At 48.0% G+C, this 18,254-nt stretch overlaps 1 protein-coding gene across 3 annotated transcripts in view; it reads left to right on the forward strand.

Moving 5' to 3' along the window:
* Positions 1 to 228: 228 nt before the first annotated feature.
* The window catches only part of LOC135811308 (uncharacterized), a 31,004-nt gene continuing 12,978 nt past the window's right edge, over positions 229 to 18,254 (forward strand). Inside the window, exons 1-21 of one of the 3 annotated variants that reach the window (XM_065324526.1) lie at positions 229 to 588; positions 924 to 1,061; positions 3,263 to 3,474; positions 3,948 to 4,045; positions 4,248 to 4,315; positions 4,877 to 5,048; positions 5,659 to 5,789; positions 6,745 to 6,808; positions 7,339 to 7,423; positions 8,440 to 8,581; positions 9,092 to 9,137; positions 9,774 to 9,840; positions 10,911 to 11,025; positions 12,829 to 12,883; positions 13,227 to 13,352; positions 14,070 to 14,114; positions 14,439 to 14,509; positions 15,337 to 15,414; positions 15,716 to 15,844; positions 16,182 to 16,252; positions 17,944 to 18,066. In XM_065324526.1, the coding sequence (XP_065180598.1) occupies positions 580 to 588; positions 924 to 1,061; positions 3,263 to 3,474; positions 3,948 to 4,045; positions 4,248 to 4,315; positions 4,877 to 5,048; positions 5,659 to 5,789; positions 6,745 to 6,808; positions 7,339 to 7,423; positions 8,440 to 8,581; positions 9,092 to 9,137; positions 9,774 to 9,840; positions 10,911 to 11,025; positions 12,829 to 12,883; positions 13,227 to 13,352; positions 14,070 to 14,114; positions 14,439 to 14,509; positions 15,337 to 15,414; positions 15,716 to 15,844; positions 16,182 to 16,252; positions 17,944 to 18,066 (2,045 nt within the window). In that variant the 5' untranslated portion in view covers positions 229 to 579. The remainder of the gene's footprint in view (positions 589 to 923; positions 1,062 to 3,262; positions 3,475 to 3,947; positions 4,046 to 4,247; positions 4,316 to 4,876; positions 5,049 to 5,658; positions 5,790 to 6,744; positions 6,809 to 7,338; positions 7,424 to 8,439; positions 8,582 to 9,091; positions 9,138 to 9,773; positions 9,841 to 10,910; positions 11,026 to 12,828; positions 12,884 to 13,226; positions 13,353 to 14,069; positions 14,115 to 14,438; positions 14,510 to 15,336; positions 15,415 to 15,715; positions 15,845 to 16,181; positions 16,253 to 17,943; positions 18,067 to 18,254) is intronic. The other 2 variants (XM_065324528.1, XM_065324527.1) reach the window with 2 other exon arrangements.

Raw genomic sequence — 18,254 nt, forward strand, 5'->3', positions numbered from 1 at the left:
TGTGAGGGCCATGCATCTTGCCTCAGCAGATCTACGTCGATGTCGTGGCCAGAAGTAAAGGCCGCTAGCAGGCGATAGAATACAGCTGAAGCGCGCGCAACACATGCCAGACCTTTCTTGCCCTTGGCCTTGACAGTGCCAAGCCGCATGCCAGGCGCACAGCGCAGTGAACTCGACAACTGAAAAACCCGAACACTAGGAAAAGTGCTTTGTAGTACACGCTAGACGAGGACCCATTTGCCTTCTAGGTCTAGCCAAGGCCGGCGCGATGTATGCTGTACACACGTACATGTATACGCTCCAGTGGGATTTTTAGCGCACCCTGCTGATTTCGCTTCCTCTTGCTAACACAGTAACAGTATCACATCAGTCGCCCCCTGCACAGACTGTGTCACTTGCATCGGTGCAGGATGCAAAGTCTTTTTCTCAGAGCCTCAGCTGCAGACGTAAAATTTAGCGGGGAAGGCTTTTCTTCGCCTTCCAGGTGATTTACAGTCCTTCATTCATCGCTCATCTAGGACAAGTCATTCGGGGCAGAGGGTACCGAAGCACACGCTTGTGCTAGTGGAGGCGCTAGCTATGGAGGAGGTACGAATGTATGTGATTCTTTTCCAATAATTTTCTGGTGTGTGCTAGTGAAAGCTGGTCACCGTCTGTTTTCAAGTGTTTTTCTATTCGCGAGTGGCTACTAAATTTGCTTTTGCCATGGACCTAACTACTTGAGCGGCCAGGCTCATTGCCTCGCGCGTATAGTATCAGAGATTTGTGTGGTATGATTGTCACCACCATGCCTTGTGGTGGTCATGGTGTGTTTTGGGGTGCGTTTTTCTGTCGCATGTCTAACGGGCACTCACGATCGCGCACACACATACGCACAAACGCACGCGTGCACACCCATTCACACACAATAATTTTACTTGCAGGAAGTGGCCAAGCTGCTGGGCATTGTCACATCGCGCTGCCCGTGCCATTGCCTGGCGGAGTACGAGAGGCAGCGGCGCAATCGACCGCTAGAAGTGGACGGGCGAGTTCAGCAGCATGACAAATCACCGGACACGGAGGTAGGACCGTGTGAATCAACAACAATTAAGGTGGAACGCTCCCCACAGAAATTTCTATAGGATTCTTTTCTAGTTTTTTTTGCATTGGAAAGATAATTATTGGTGGTTTGGGATCAATAAAAATTGATGGGGGTTGTATTTGTCGATTTTTGTACTGATTGACGAAACTGTTGACGATCACCTCCACCATTACACTGCCCTCTTTAGCCGACTAGACCCTCCTGCACACAATCATCACCACTGCGAGGACACTTCCGTAGACGATATTGATAACTCCTTCAGACAGCTGTTTCGCGAATACATAGCTCATCAGTGAAGGTAGATTCACACATACAATGTTGAATGATAAAATATAAGACCACACTGCTATTGGGGTTTTTCCACATACAAAACTGGCATAGCTGAGGTAATAACGCGGGAAAAGGAAAGTATGAGGTAGTGTTGACGCGCATGGGACATGCATGCAGCGTCAGAAATTCGGCGTGGAAAATCAATCACTATGACTATCGATGCAGAAATAACGTGCCAGAATCAGTGTACTGTGTAGCTAGTGAGAGTCTGTGTATTGCACTTGTCCGAGCGCCATGAAGGCCTGCAAACTCACCTCACGATACTACGATGGTCAAATTAACGGTGCTATAATGGGGTAGATGGCGTGGCAAAAAAATCTTTGGAGGAGGCTTGCAATCTGGGTGGAGGAGGCAATCTGGATGCGGCTTGTACTCCAGTGCGGCGTATACCGTAAAGTACCGCCGGAGTGCTCCGTCTCGCGAGAGCGCCCCACCTTCGTTTTACAGCCATTGGAAGAGAATCGTAAGGCAGAGTGCAACTAAGTTTTGTACAGTGTGAGAACTTTAGTGTACTAATGTCAAACGTGACATGTTCTTATGTAGAGCTGGCATCCCCTCGAAGGTAAACTGGGTACGGATTGCCTGCACAACGTGCATTGTTTGTACAAGGTACGTGTCGTATGACCTACAGACAGGAAACCACCTCCACAAGACGACCACGAAAGGACGAGATGGTTGGGTGCTCTGGCGGTACTTCACGGTACTCCAGTGCGGCTTATACTAATACTCCGGAATTATGGTACTCCATACTCCATACTCCATACCCCATACCCCATACCCCATACCCCATACCCCATACCCCATACCCCATACCCCATACTCCATACTCCATACCCCATACTCCATACCCCATACCCCATACTCCATACTCCATACCCCATACCCCATACTCCATACCCCATACCCCATACTCCATACCCCATACCCCATACCCCATACTCCATACTCCATACCCCATACTCCATACCCCATACCCCATACTCCATACTCCATACCCCATACCCCATACTCCATACCCCATACCCCATACTCCATACCCCATACCCCATACCCCATACTCCATACCCCATACTCCATACTCCATACCCCATACTCCATACCCCATACCCCATACCCATACTCCATACCCCATACCAAGGCCGTCACAGCCGGGGCGGCTGGGGCGGCTGAGGCCGCCCCACTTTTTCGGCCGTTTTTTTTTTTTTTTTTTTTTTTTTGGAGCACATTACAACCAGGGAGTAGTACTACTCCCTGGTTACAACAAAGCACAATGCATGATCGCAGCTTAGCGCAAACGTGACAAATTTTTGTCCCCGATCGTGGTTTGTTGCAGAAAAAAGTCTTTCATTGTAGTTACACTGAAATGGCACCAAATGCCTGGAAATGCTTGCAATTGGCTTCAATTTTTGAATTTTTTCCCGGGGAGGGTAATGTTTGTCCCCGATCGTGGCGTCTTCTTCGTTTGTTGCAGAATCAAAAAGACTTTCATTGTAGTTACCGTACACTGAAATGGCACCAAATACCTGGAAATGCTTGCAATTGGCTTCAATTTTTGAAATTTTCTTGGGGGAGGACCACCGGACCCCCCTTCCATGGCCGCCCCACCTCCAAAGTCGGTGCGACGGGCCTGCATACCCCATACCCCATGCCCCATACTCCATACTCCATACCCCATACTCCATACCCCATATCCCATACTCCATACCGCCGTTTCCAACATACGCTGTTGCTTTGCCTTCTATTTTCCTTTGCTCTGCTCACACACACACACACACACGCATGTATGCACATACACACACACATACACATTCATACACACACACACACACACACACACACACACACTTGTAGCCAAGGCATGTGCAGACATTGTTTCTCGTGCCCTACGCGGAGGAGGCCGACGCTGACTGGCAGACAGCGAATGGTGATGGTGCGGCGTCGCACAGTAGTTGTCATGCCTATGATGTCAGTGCGTATCAGGTGGTCACAGCGGATGCAAGCTGCAACGGCACGCAGCCGTGCACTGCATCCTATGCGGAGATCGAAGCAGCTGGACTGTCTCAGTGAGTACTGTTGGTGTTGTTTTCTTGTAAACCACCCGATGTTCGCATCACTAATTTTTTTGCAACAGAACCAATGAGTTGACGACGGCAAATGTTGGATCATTGTGGTCACACACATACTCCCACTGTTGAAGTTTAATTTCACGATGGCTACTATTCGCGTTATGCTCTTCTCGCAAAATTAGCAAACAATAATACGCCGCAAACATTAGCCAGTTTACAGTACATCTTTTTGCAACGGAGAGAAATTGATGACACGCGGAATGCTATTTCACACGCCGTGTGCTCGAGGTCTTTCATGCTTGGAAGCCTAAAACGACTGGTCTTCAAAGACAGGGTGTATGTTGATTTGATGCGGCCGTAGTTTTAACTTTCAAGGCCAATTCCAACCATCTGTACCCGAGAGGTTGCTTTTCCCAAGTCTGTTTCAATAGCCACATTGCCACATTGTCTTTTCACCTGTGTGCTGGCAGTGCCGTCCACGAATCCCTAGAGGAACAACTTACGACGCTTGATTCTCTCCGCAAGAACGGCGATCCACTTTGCTTGCACCTCCGTCAAGATCTCGGTGGTAAGTAGTCCCCCTTGTCCTCGCTCCCTTGCACCTACCCCCCCCCCCCCCCTGAATAGAACTCTCCCTTGCATTCTGTGTTTGATCCTGGCGTCTCTGACCCTCACTTGAGCTGATTTCCAACGCGTTTATGCAACTTGCGTCCATGTACGGCGTTACAGGCTTGCCTTTGCACTCTCTGTGTGCTCCGTCTGACTCTCAGGGCGCGCTGTATGCCGCGTTGTGCCCGGAGTGGCGAGCGCGGCGCAAACCGGTCGGCCGGATTTGCTTGTAAGTGCCATCCACAACGTATGCATGAACTGCAGTGGTCTACACCATAGAATGCAACACCACACTGTAGCATATTGTCCTGTCTAGACGCTAGCTTGAGATGCACGCCAGGCGTTCCGGATTGCTGTTATGCAGAACTGGTTGTTTTTCGCTGCTGTCGGCAAACATTGACATCACACATTTCCCCACTGTAAGAGCCCATTTTCCCTGTTTGGTATTTCTAATGATTTTTGCCTGAAGATTGCATGAGCGAGAAACTCAAGCTACAGGAACACAGCCTTGTTCCACTTTGTTTGTAACACGTTTGACTACAAGCTTCAGCTGGTCCCCCTTTAAGGGGGGGGGGGGGGGTGCATGGACGCATATGTGTAGGAAAGCTGGTGCATGTCATCATGGTCATAATATGCATGCTAACCCTAGGTCGAACATTTGTTTTTGGGGAGGGGGTGCACCTGCCCCCCCCCCCCCCCCCCCCCGTGCCCCATGCGGGCTACACGCCTGAGCTTTAAGAATGCCAGTGAATGTTTCCGCTTTGGGCTTTCGCTCTGTGTTCGTACATAGATCTTGGAAGTGTTCAGTACATCCCCTGAGTCTGACATCCAGAGTTGTTCCCCGCTGCCAACCATTCCCGGCGCACTGTTGCAAGTTACCAGCACCGCCATAGGCAATCTGGAGCGGCAGCAGAGGCTGCACGATGAAGCGAACCGCTGGAAGATTCTGCTGTCCGTACAGGGTATGTAGCAAAACTGCTGTGATTTCTCGTCTGCTCACCACCGTGGTTACTTGAATCTCTGAAGCATGTGCAGGAAATAGCTTAGCATGTACAGTCAACTTTGCGTATAACGACACTCGGTGGGGCATCAGAAAAGTGTCCTTATTCGAGAAGTGTCGTTATATCCGAAGTCTCATTATATGTATTACAGTTAGATGGGACTTTGCTCTGGGCATGGAAATTCTGTCGTTATTCGCGAATTGTCGTTACATCCGCAGTCGTTATTAGCGAATTCGACTGTAGTTAACACAAAGCATCACATTGACTGCTCTGGACTGACAATACGACCAGTACATGGTCGTCCTGTTGTAGGAACGTTGGTGAAGCTTTCCATATAAGCCAAGGCGATTGTGCAAAGAGAAACCACAAAGGGTTTTAAGAGTAGGGGTGGTTAGGGAATGTGTCTTCCCAGCGCTACCTTCATTATTCTCTATGTCGTCAGACTTCTCCTCTCCGGATAACAAACTATTGTTATGATGTTGTGTAGTTTGTAACCTTTTCTCTGTGGCGATGGTATACCCATCGCGATATTCATACGTTATTTGTGGATGCATTCGAATCTTGTGTCCAGACACGGAGGAAGATGCGAGCGGCAAGCTGTCCAAGCTTTGTCAGTCGTGCCTAAGGCTGGCCCAGGCTAACGGTGTTGTGCTGACGTGGTGCTGTGCGGGGGCTAGCGACAATGCCAAGGTCTTGTATCAGGTAAGATTGCACGGCCGTGCAACCTGTGTAAGACGACCCGGCTCGGGGGGACTTTCGAAAAGCGATCTCTGTTACCATGTGGTCTTCTTATCAAGTGTCATTGTTCATCATTGCCTAGAAGCTGTGGCATCATTCACGGTCCACAGCAAGAAGGCAGCAATGCCTGTACATATGGTGAAGTAAAATATATTATAGATAACATAACATTTGACTGGAAATAGCATGTCTTGGTGCTGGGTTCAGTGGTCTTCTAGGACAGGTGGTCGCTTTATCCCAGTGGTCACCTTGACAGGTTTATCCCAGTGGTCACATTGACAGGTTTATCCCAGTGGTCACATTGACAGGTTTATCCCAGTGGTCACCTTGACAGGTTTATCCCAGTGGTCGCCTTGACAGGTTTATCCCAGTGGTCACATTGACAGGTTTATCCCAGTGGTCACCTTGACAGGTTTATCCCAGTGGTCGCCTTGACAGGTTTATCCCAGTGGTCACATTGACAGGTTTATCCCAGTGGTCACATTGACAGGTTTATCCCAGTGGTCACATTGACAGGTTTATCCCAGTGGTCACATTGACAGGTTTTACTGTACTTGCTTCAAGGTGACCCTCCGTCGGAGGTGTGTTGTCTAGGATTTTCCTCGTAAAGAATATGTAATTGCACCGCTGGCCGTATTGTGAAGCGTGAGCTCAGTTATCACCTCACTCTACACCGGTACATGTGTGTGTGTGTGCGTGTGTGTGTGTATGTGTGTGTGTGTGTCACTGTGTGTGTGTGTCACTGTGTGTATGTGTGTGTGTGTGTGTGTGTGTGTGTATGTGTGTGTGTGTGTCACTGTGTGTGTGTGTCACTGTGTGTATGTGTGTGTGTGTGTGTGTGTGTGTGTGTGTGTGTGTGTGTGTGTGTGTGTGTGTGTGTGTGTGTGTGTATGTCCACTTGTATAATACTTCTGCACAGGCTACATTGGACACAGGGAGCAGTAGGCATCTGGCGGAAACTGATGCGACGTGTGATGATGAGTGTAAGTTTGACACGAATACATTATAGGATTTTTTCTAGACCTGGAGCCCTGGACCCCAAGGCTGGACAAATACCTGCGGTTCTAACTTAAAATGCTTGGTTAGAAAAGCCATCGTCTTCTGAGCTGGGAAGTTGAGGTCTGGACAGCATTAGGGAATTTCGCTCAACAAGACTTCATGCTTGAATTGCAAAATAATCAGCTAATGAAGAGACCTGTTTTTCCGTGCATTTCCGTGTTTCTCCATTTCTCTTTTTCTCGTCCCATATTTCTGTGTAGTTGTAAATGTGGCGTACACATATTCACTGTTGAATAAGTGTGCTTTTGTGTCTACCTTTCACCCATCATGTTCTCCTTTCTGTTTGTGTTTGTTGTTGTTGTTGTTGTTGTTGTTGTTGTTGTTGTTGTTGTTGTTGTTGTTGTTGTTGTTGTTGTTGTTGTTGTTGTTGTTGTTGTTGTTGTTGTCGTCGTCGTCGTCGTTGCTGTCCGTTACGTCCTTGTATCGATGCATCCGTTTGTTTGTGTGCATACAGCAGCAGCAGGAGTGTGCAAGGTGACTGTTCTCGGACCTGCAGTAGCACAGGGGCAGTTTCAACTTCGTCTTGTCAAGAACCCGGGGTGAGTGGAGCAGTATCAGTGTGTCCAGACAGGCAGACAGACGGATATGTGTGTGTGCGCTCGTGCTTGCTCACGCGCGTGCGTGTGTATGTGTGTGTGTTTCTGTGTGTGCACGTACTCGCCGATCATACGTTTGTTAAACATGAAGCAATTCCACCTCCACCGAACCCGCTCTCTGGCCGAACGATGTCGCTGGCCCTGTGAGAAGTTTGTTGAACATGGCGGAGTAAAAATTCCGCCTTGGATGTCATTACTGTAGTGTAGTCATTCATACGTGTACTTGTGTGTCCATCATGTTCTGTGCTGTACACATTTGCCAAGCCTTCATCATCATCACCTCACACCATGTACATCGTACTGTCTCATTTAGATTCCTGCATTGACCGCAAGCCTGGTTTCCAACATGTACCATGCGCAAGTACAGTAAAAAATAATGAATGTGAGACGGTCCGTGCCTGGCGAAGTGGTCTGTAGTACCAGGCTGGTCGCTAGTCACGGTGGTCTTTAGTTACAGGTTTTACTGTAGTACCAGGCTGGTCGCTAGTCATGGTGGTCTTTAGTTACAGGTTTTACTGTAGTACCAGGCTGGTCGCTAGTCATGGTGGTCTTTAGTTACAGGTTTTACTGTAGTACCAGGCTGGTCGCTAGTTACGGTGGTCTTTAGTTACAGGTTTTACTGTAGTACCAGGCTGGTCTCTAGTCATGGTGGTCTTTAGTTACAGGTTTTACTGTAGTACCAGGCTGGTCGCTAGTCACGGTGGTCTTTAGTTACAGGTTTTACTGTACATCCACACCTAGTTTATGTGTTGCCATGCATGTATGCATACCCTGGTGCCTGCTTCAATAGAAGCCTAGCCCTAGCGTCTGGTTCTGCAAGGCTAAGCCGAGGATTTCTACGAGCTTCGCAGGATTAGCACATTCCTCCATCTGAAAATTTTGCGAATCGATTGCAAGATTCCTTTGAGCTACTGCTAGACGGTGGTTTCTTGTTTTCGCATTGTGTTTCTTTGTTCTAGTGAGGCCTTTTCAACACGCACACTGTCAAGTGTTGGCTGGATTCTCAAGAAGAGTCAGAAGATTCTGGAAGCAGGCCTGATTGCACGCACCGCAGCAGCTACGACTAGTACCAGCCTGGTGCCAAGGCAAAGTTCTTTCGAGGTTAGGCGTGCTCTCCGGTGGTGAAGTGGTGTCTGTGATAGAGACCAGGCTTTGGTAGATGCAGTTGTTGTTGATCTGGCCATACCATAGCCTCGTTGTGCTCTCTGTGTATTAGTACTCATATGGCTCGCTAGGTTGCTGTATTTGTGGGGAGTCTGAATATACGGGTGGTTGCTGGTGTTTGTATAACTGTGTGCGGCATGTACTCCTCTGTGGACACGTGTGTGTGTGTGTGTGTGTGTGTGTGTACGTGTGTATGTGTCTGTGTGCGTGTCTGTGTGCGTGTCTGTGTGTCTGTCTGTCTCTGCATGCGTGTGTGTGTGTGTGTGTGTGTGTGTGTGTGTGTGTGTGTGTGTGTGTGTGTGTGCGTGCGCATGTATTCGTGTGTGTGTGTGTGTACATGCATGTCTGGCTGTACACACACACACACACACACACACACACACACACACACACACACACACACACACACACATGCATGGATGTGTGTATGTGTTGCTGTGTATGTAGGTGCTTCTGGAGATGCAGGATATTGTCCAAGAAGTACGCAATGAAGGTTAGTGAGTAGACAGTGCTGTTTCAAGCACAGCTATGACCAATGACCAATGACCAATGCTTTTTTTTACCTGACAAGTCCATAGGTAGGTCTGCAGTAACGTAAGTAGCAACATAAGATGCAGCAAATGAAGGAACTGGTACTTTTATGTCTATTATCAGCCTCTTCGCGTTGGCATCACCAAGCAAGCGTGACTAGTTTTCGCTTAGGCCAAATGGAGGGAAGAGTAATCTACGAGCAGGGTCAATGAGGTGCTTATACGCATGCAACTGCAGAATGTCAAATGCTTTTTTAAGTTGTTTTAATCTGACAAGTACATAGGTCGGTCTGCAGCAGCAGCAGCAGCATAAGACCCAGGAAATGAAGGGACTTTGTATTGGACTAGAAAAGATCAGTATGCTGGCTAGTGCTTTGTACCCCCCACCTCCCCCAGCAGCCCTGATGTAGCCTGTTCAACTAGGAAGTGGTTGTGGCAAAGAAGACTTTGAGCTTTAGTTCACACATTTTCTGGCCTGTGGACGTTGACAGCCAAAGACAGGTGCCGCATAGTTTCCCGTCGCTGTGACTCAGTGATCTCGTTTTCATGCATTGGACACTAATGTGTTTTGCCGTTTTGCACTCGTACTCGTCCTATAGGCGAGGAACTGTCCAGTACGCTGCACAAGCTGGTCTCCAGGGCTGTACATCGTACACGATCGGAGAGGTGAGCGGCATTCACTGGTCTACTGTCATCTCGCGGGTATGATCGTGTCTTCTGCATCACCACTGTTGCCTGGGCAACCTGGGCAACCTTCGGGGAAGACATGTGTCACTCTCCCACCAATGCTGCCTGGGCAACCTTCGGGGAAGACATGTGTCACTCTCCTTCGGGGGAAGACATGTGTCACTCTCCCACCAATGCTGCCTGGGCAACCTGGGCAACCTTTGGGGAAGACATGTGTCACTCTCCCACCACTGCTGCCTGGGCAACCTTCGGGGAAGACATGTGTCACTCTCCCACCACTGCTGCCTGGGCAACCTTCGGGGAAGACATGTGTCACTCTCCCACCACTGCTGCCTGGGCAACCTTCGGGGAAGACATGTGTCACTCTCCTGCTCAATAGATTCCTACATGATCTAGATTCGGTTACCGTCAGGGAACGAAATAGACCTGCAAAACTGCAAAGCAATTGTTTTCTTCCATTCAATTTACACTGCTTCTCATGCACAGTATACTGCACAACATACGCACACCATCAATCCAAATGCCCAAATATGGAACGTATTATTTGTGGAATTTGACGTGGTTGCTATTCTCTGACCGGCTCGAGACATAGCTGATCGGAATCAGTGCCCAATTCTCCTTCGGATAAACCATAGAAAATGTTGGCGTTCTATTCCCTTTAAGACAGGACAGGTGATCTCCTATTTCAGAGGTCGTCTTGCACAGAGCACGGATGTTTGCAACCGTATACTACCGTATATTCTCTATTATAAGCGCCGTGCTTATATTTCAACACCCCTCTACCCCGTGCTTATATTGGAGACCGTGCTTATATTTTTCAACCAATACATCCATACAGAGCGAGAAGAAATACATGCTAGATATCATGCATGCAGCATTGATTTCCACCAAGACCGTGCTAATAATAGAGACCGTGCTTATAATGTTTCGAAAGGTGCTCACAGTGTGCTAGTATTAGAGACTGTGCTAGTAATGGAGACCTGTGCTTATAATAGAAAATATACGGTATATTTTAGCTAGGTGTGACTCTGTTGGTGTTGTTGTTACAGCGCACACCTGTTCGTCGTGAAGGACAACGCTGCCTCTACGGCTAAGCTGCTGGAGGCCAGTGTCAGCATCAGCAGCGTGGAAGTGGACACCGCAGACAAGGTCAGTGTAAACAAGGTCAGTGTAGACAAGGTCAGTGTAGACAAGGTCAGTGTAGACAAGGTCAGTGTAGACAAGGTCAGTGTAGACAAGGTCAGTGTAGACAAGGTCAGTGTAGACAAGGTCAGTGTAGACAAGGTCAGTGTAGACAAGGTCAGTGTAGACAAGGTCAGTGTAGACAAGGTCAGTGTAAACAAGGTCAGTGTAGACAAGGTCAGTGTAGACAAGGTCAGTGTAGACAAGGTCAGTGTAGACAAGGTCAGTGTAGACAAGGTCAGTGTAGACAAGGTCAGTGTAGACAAGGTCAGTGTAGACAAGGTTGCAGTGTAGACAAGGTTGCAGTGTAGACAAGGTTGCAGTGTAGACAAGGTTGCAGTGTAGACAAGGTTGCAGTGTAGACAAGGTTGCAGTGTAGACAAGGTTGCAGTGTAGACAAGGTTGCAGTGTAGACAAGGTTGCAGTGTAGACAAGGTTGCAGTGTAGACAAGGTTGCAGTGTAGACAAGGTTGCAGTGTAGACAAGGTTGCAGTGTAGACAAGGTTGCAGTGTAGACAAGGTTGCAGTGTAGACTAGGTTGCAGTGTAGACAAGGTTGCAGTGTAGACAAGGTTGCAGTGTAGACAAGGTTGCAGTGTAGACAAGGTCAGTGTAGACAAGGTCAGTGTAGACAAGGTTGCAGTGTAGACAAGGTTGCAGTGTAGACAAGGTTGCAGTGTAGACAAGGTCAGTGTAGACAAGGTCAGTGTAGAGAAGGTCAGTGTAGAGAAGGTCAGTGTAGACAAGGTCAGTGTAGACAAGGTCAGTGTAGACAAGGTCAGTGTAGACAAGGTCAGTGTAGACAAGGTCAGTGTAGACAAGGTCAGTGTAGACAAGGTCAGTGTAGACAAGGTTGCAGTGGTGGAGGAGGTTGCAGTGGTGGAGGATGTTGCAGTGGTGGAGGATGTTGCAGTGGTGAAGGGTACTCAGGGAGCACGATACGGTTTATAGATTGCTCTGACTCGATGTCCTGACTCTCTCGGAAATGGTCGGGCATGGCCGGACGCTGTGATTTTGGCAGATTTCTTCTCCTTCTCCTTCATCATCGCATTCTTTACATGACAATGCCCACACAGTCGCTACATCGCAGTGAACAGTGAGTCATGCAGTAGTATGATTGTAGTATGATTGCAACACTACTACACTGTGGCTATGGTGCCCCCCTCCCCCCCCCCCCCCCCCCCCCCGAGGCACAGCTATCGATTACCATGGCGGTAGTCGCAGTACAGTGTTGGGCGCCAAAGAACGACCAGGCTAGAATTTCAGACATAGTGATTATTTGACTGCATAATATCAACCTCACGAATAGCTGCAACTCGTGATAAACGACGCTTTTGTCGTGCAGGATCGAGGGTCGTTATTAAATTTTACGAGTTGGACTGTATGCTACTGAGCATAGTGAAAGCAACGGTAGGTGCGGATAGTTACCCTTGTTCAATGTAGGAGAAACACAATTGGTGCAGCGCATGTGAAAAGGGTGCTCAGTTGCACTTGACTGAAACGGAGAAAAATATCATTTGAAGTTTGAAATTGCCAACATTTGTGGCTTAAGACTGCGCACACAAAACCACCACCACAGCATTATTTGTTGACGGATTATCATCTGGCTTTTTATATGAAAGCTGAAGGGGCTAACTACTACAGGACATGATAACTCAAAATTTGACCCTAAAGCTGCCTTTTACATGTTCTGCATCAGTTGTCTTTTAAGCTCTCTCCTCCCTTGTCCTCCCTCCTATTCTTTCTTGCCTTTTGTGTCTCGATTGTTCTTTTCACCTTTACTCAGAAGCCACTGCAGTTACCAGTTGGCCAAGGCATAGCTGCTGCATCTCTTAGGCTCGGTAAGTGATGTGTTGTTCACTATTTGTCGACCCCTCCTTATTATAACTTACCTACATGTAACGATCCTTCTATTTTCTTTGTCCATCAAGCCTTCCCTCTGTCCATCTGCCCATAAACTGTAATGTTCTCCTTTCCGTGTATTCTCTCTCTCTCCTCCCCCCCCCCCCCACCACGCCGCACACACACACACACACACACACACACACACACACACACACACACACACACACACTCTCTCTCTCTCTCTCTCTCTCTCTCTCTCTCTCTCTCTCAAATTGTCAAGTGCCTGTTTGTTGCACTGAGTATTTGCCATAATTATCGTTGTGTGTGACTGGGCAATAGATACAACACTGAACATTACTCAAGCGTCCCGTAGCCCTCATTTCAGCCCCGACGTAGACAACAGCTACTGTGTCAGTGATGCCGAGCAGCGGAGAGTGCTGTGCATGCCGGTGCGACGTCACAATGGTGAGCTAGTCACAGGGTTGTTCTTACTCTTGTTCCTAGGACGCACAGTGTGTTGTTTTTACTCTTGTTCCTAGGATGCACAGTGTTTTAATTTTAATTTTATTGAAAACCACAAACCTTCAGGCATGTGAATATGCACTTATGCAGTGTACGTGTGTATGTATAGAGAAAGCAGCACAGAAACGGCAGTGGTGGTGGTGGTGGTGAGGCATCAGCAGCTCGTCCGACCGTGGGTCCCGTAGTCAACACTGGGCACATGCACCGGGAGTGTTTGTGCGTGATGCTGTTACTCTTGTTCCTGGCTCATGGTTTTGCTCTCCGTCTTGCTTCTAGCGCCGGTGCTTTTGCGCATTGCTGAGTACCGACATGACTACAATGTACTGTTCTTGTGCAGTAAAGACGCTGTGTGTGTGTGTGTGTGTGTGTGTGTGTGTGTGTGTGTGTGTGTGTGTGTGTGTGTGTGTGTGTGTGTGTGTGTGTGTGTGTGTGTGTGTGCACCACGTGGGGTATCATCGGGCCAGCATCGATCCCTTGTTTTCCATGGTGTGACGTACTAAGTTTCTAGCACTGATGACACCTACGGATGATACACATGTGCAGCTAGTCAGTGGTACACTCTTGGTGCTTCCTGACGCATCACGTAGCTTCATTAGTAAAAGTGGGTTCTGTTTGTTTTAATCCAGTGCCTTTGTGTGTGTGTGTGTGTATTTGTCTCAGATGTACTCGGTGTTCTACAGCTTTGCCGCAGCAGCAGCAGCAATGGTGAGATAGTGCCCATACAGATGTTTAAAGTACTACCAGAGTTTAGACAATCCGCTGTTCTGTTGGAAAATCCAATTTGACCTAATGCCCTCGTTTAAATTTGATAATTTTGCATTTTGTACCTACAGGTCCAAAAATTCCGCCGCATAGCCTAGCCAATTTTCGTAAAACCTGGCTAGTAATTTGTTTTGGAGGGGTGACGTACTGTATGATGTTGCGCTGGAGTGAGTCAAACAAGTTCAGAGGTGGAGGCTGACGTTTGTTTCTCCACCTTGCTAACATCTTGCCAACACCATGTTCTCGTGTTCTCGTATCCCTGTACAGCTCCCTATTCCACAGTGGATGAGGATGTTGCGCGCATCTGCTCATTACACTGTTCTTCGGCTATCAGTCAGGTACTGCATGGCATGGAGTGATATGGGTGCTGTTGGCGCTGGTGCTGGTAGGGCTGGTGGTACTGGCGCTGGAGCTGCTGCTGCTGCTGTGGTGGTGATGCTGCTGCTGTGGTGGTGATGCTGCTGCTGCTGTGGTGGTGATGCTGCTGCTGTGGTGGTGGTCCTGATTCTGGTGGTGCTGCTGCTATGGTGGTGGTCCTGATGCTGTTGTGGTGGTGGTCCTGATGCTGTTGTGGTGGTGGTCCTGATGCTGTGGTGGTGGTGGTCCTGATGCTGTGGTGGTGGTGGTCCTGATGCTGTGGTGGTGGTGGTCCTGATGCTGTGGTGGTGGTGGTCCTGATGCTGTTGTGGTGGTGGTCCTGATGCTGTTGTGGTGGTGGTCCTGATGCTGTTGTGGTGGTGGTCCTGATGCTGTTGTGGTGGTGGTCCTGATGCTGTGGTGGTGGTCCTGATGCTGTGGTGGTGGTCCTGATGCTGTGGTGGTGGTCCTGATGCTGGTGGTGGTGGTCCTGATGCTGTGGTGGTGGTGCTGCTGCTGATGTGGTGGTGGTGGTCCTGATGCTGTGATGGTGGTCCTGATGCTGCTACTCCTGTGGGGGTGATGCTTTTGCTGCTACTGCTACTGCTGTGGTGGTGGCGGCGGCGGCGGTGGTAGTTGTGGTGCTACAGGTTTATCGGTTGCGGCGCTGATGGTGCTACTGCTGCTTCGGCGGTGGCGGTGATGCTGCTATTGTGGTATTGTATATAGCGGCACTGATGCTGATGCTGGTTGCTACCGGTGCCTGCTTCTACATCTCAAACTACCGTTTCTATTCTTTCTTTTGCAGCAATCACTGTACAAGGATTTGATGGTGGCAGAGAACAGGAGCAACCTGCTCACCGAGCTCATGCTGTTCCACATGCAGGCAAGTTTCATGTGTGTCCTTTTACGCGCCTTGTCCAGACCCCTTGATTATTTGAACTCACCTTTAAGAGTAAGATGATCTTCCCAGTCATCAAGGATACACACACACATGATTATCAAAACAAATTGAGGGCGTCCAGGAACGTTTTCTTGTGTTGTTTTGTTGTCATTATCTGTGTAAAGGATTCCTCTTGCTGTCTCTCAGGGCGGAGGGTGGAGGTAATGGAAGTTAGGCTTTAGCCATTTTAAATAACCCATACCCATTGTTTTCTCTTCTCTTGCCTGTCCTGCGCACACTGCAGGTCCCTGATTCAGAGTTACTGCCCTATATACAACAGCCTGCCTGGAGTCTTAGCGACCTAGATGCTAAGCTACACATCAGTAGTTTCACCTTCACCGGCATGGACATGGAGGAGTCCGAGACTGTCCAGGTATGATGGAAACTGCGTGCGTGTATAGCTGAGACTGTCCATGTATGATGGAAACTGCGTGCATGTATATCCCAGACTGTTCAGGTATGATGGGAACATGTATATCCCAGACTGTCGAGGTAATGACTATACTGCACGCACGTACTAGCAAACCAGCTCTTTACGTGCTCCCAACATAATCTCGGTGCATAGTAAGAGCGTTCACCTTGGGAAAATAATAGCTACAGGTTCGTGTGTGCTTGGGAGTAGGGGTTGGGTCGCTAGGCATATGCGTGATTGTATTGTTGTTGTGTGTGCGGTCATACATTATCGTGTGTTGCTGTGTATCACGTTTCAGGCTATGCTCGGCATGTTTGAGGAAATGCAACTCTGTCAACGCTGGAAAATACCCAAGGAGAAGCTTTGCCGGTAAGTTTTACATGTGAATTCAGGCACTGTACTGTCACGTAATAATAATAACGGACTCGGATGGAGAGCCAAGGTGTAATTTATACAAAAGAGAAAGGACCAAGGATAGGACCAAGGATAGCATGAGCTGATTGTTTAGTAACTGGTTGTGTTAGTATAGCGTAACTTGTAGTTCCTTGGTCCTTTCTCTTTTGTATAAATAATAATAATAATAATAATAGCAATAATGTGGAAGAGAAAAAGACATATGGATACGAGTTAAGAGTAACTCTCCATCACTGTAACATGATACTATATACAGTCAGAAAGTGCAATAACTAGGCACAAAACTGACAGAGTACTGAAACATTCGACGTCCTGACACCTAGCTTTAACACATCTCCGTAGCGCTAACCGACAGCCTTCCAACTTGGAAGGTTCAAGGTTATGGAAAAGACCAAAGAGGGGAAGGCAAGCGCAACGAAAACGAGCAAAAGCCACAGTCCCAACGGAACAAAGAATGTCGATTGTTACTGGACGATGACGAGACCAGTACGATATTTGACAAAGCGGTCTAACTACAATAGTTAGACCGCTTTGTCAAATATCGTACTGGTCTCGTCATCGTCCAGTAACAATCGACATTCTTTGTTCCGTTGGGACTGTGGCTTTTGCTCGTTTTCGTTGCGCTTGCCTTCCCCTCTTTGGTCTTTTCCATAACCTTGAACCTTCCAAGTTGGAAGGCTGTCGGTTAGCGCTACGGAGATGTGTTAAAGCTAGGTGTCAGGACGTCGAATGTTTCAGTACTCTGTCAGTTTTGTGCCTAGTTATTGCACTTTCTGACTGTATATAGTATCATGTTACAGTGATGGAGAGTTACTCTTAACTCGTATCCATATGTCTTTTTCTCTTCCACATTTATTTATGGCTCAACATCCGAGTTTCAAATTGCACACCTGATGAGCCGTCACGAACCATACGGCGAATAACAATAATAATAATAATTTGGTCTCTTTCCCTCAAACCAGTCAATAATAATAATAATTATTATTAATATTCACTGGTTTGAGGGAAAGACACAAACGGGAAAAGTCTGAAGAAAAAATTGACTGTCACCACCAGGACTCGAACCAGGGACCCTCGCTTGTAGCCAGCAGCGATGCTTTAGCTACTGAACTATGGTGTAGTCGTCATCCCAGCAGAGACCGTTCACCATTTTCTTCAGACTTAATAATAATAACTTATTATTAGGATGACCCAAAGGCTGACCGTATAAGGGCCGTGCGCATTCCTGTTGAAGCCGATGTCAGTGCTAGGTTTCTATACAAACAAGTTGTTTATATGCATGTCTACATTGAACCAGGCTGGCGTACCAATGGTTCATCTTGAAAAATCAGGCTTGTGCTCGAAACAGGCTTCTATAGGAGACAGGTTTCAATACAAGACACACGGCCTCAAAATTTCACGGTTTGCTTGAAACTCATTAGACTAAGCTTTCAGCATCGGTAGGAACGTCACCACCTTGCAGAGATCTAAGGCACAGATGCAGCTCCTTAAGTGGCGGGTGGTGAGTAAATCAGCCCACCAGCAAAGTGGTCAAAGACCGAAAATCCCATTCGCTGCATCCATGTTACCCTTGTCTCAAACAAAGAGAAGTACTTCAACGGGTAAATATGATATTCTACAATTTGTTGTGTTTTTGTCTTGTGTAGATTTGTACTGACTGTACAGCGTGGTTACCGGGATCCTCCGTATCATAACTGGCGCCATGCCGTGTCAGTTGCACACTTCTGCTTCTATCTATGGAAGAAGACTGACCATCTGAAACCGCTCACGTAAGACTTGACTCCTGGTTCTTCACAACTGTCAAAAACGGTCACAGCATCCTACTGGATCTGCTGCTTCGGTTTCTGTTTCTGCTGCTGCTGCTGTCGTGCTGGAGCTGCTGCTACTACTACTGCTGCTGCTGCTGCTACTGCTACTGCTACTATGCTGCTGCTGCTACTGCTACTGCTACTGCTGC

This window comes from Sycon ciliatum, chromosome 3, assembly GCF_964019385.1.
Source record: "Sycon ciliatum chromosome 3, ocSycCili1.1, whole genome shotgun sequence".
Lineage (NCBI taxonomy): Eukaryota > Metazoa > Porifera > Calcarea > Leucosolenida > Sycettidae > Sycon > Sycon ciliatum.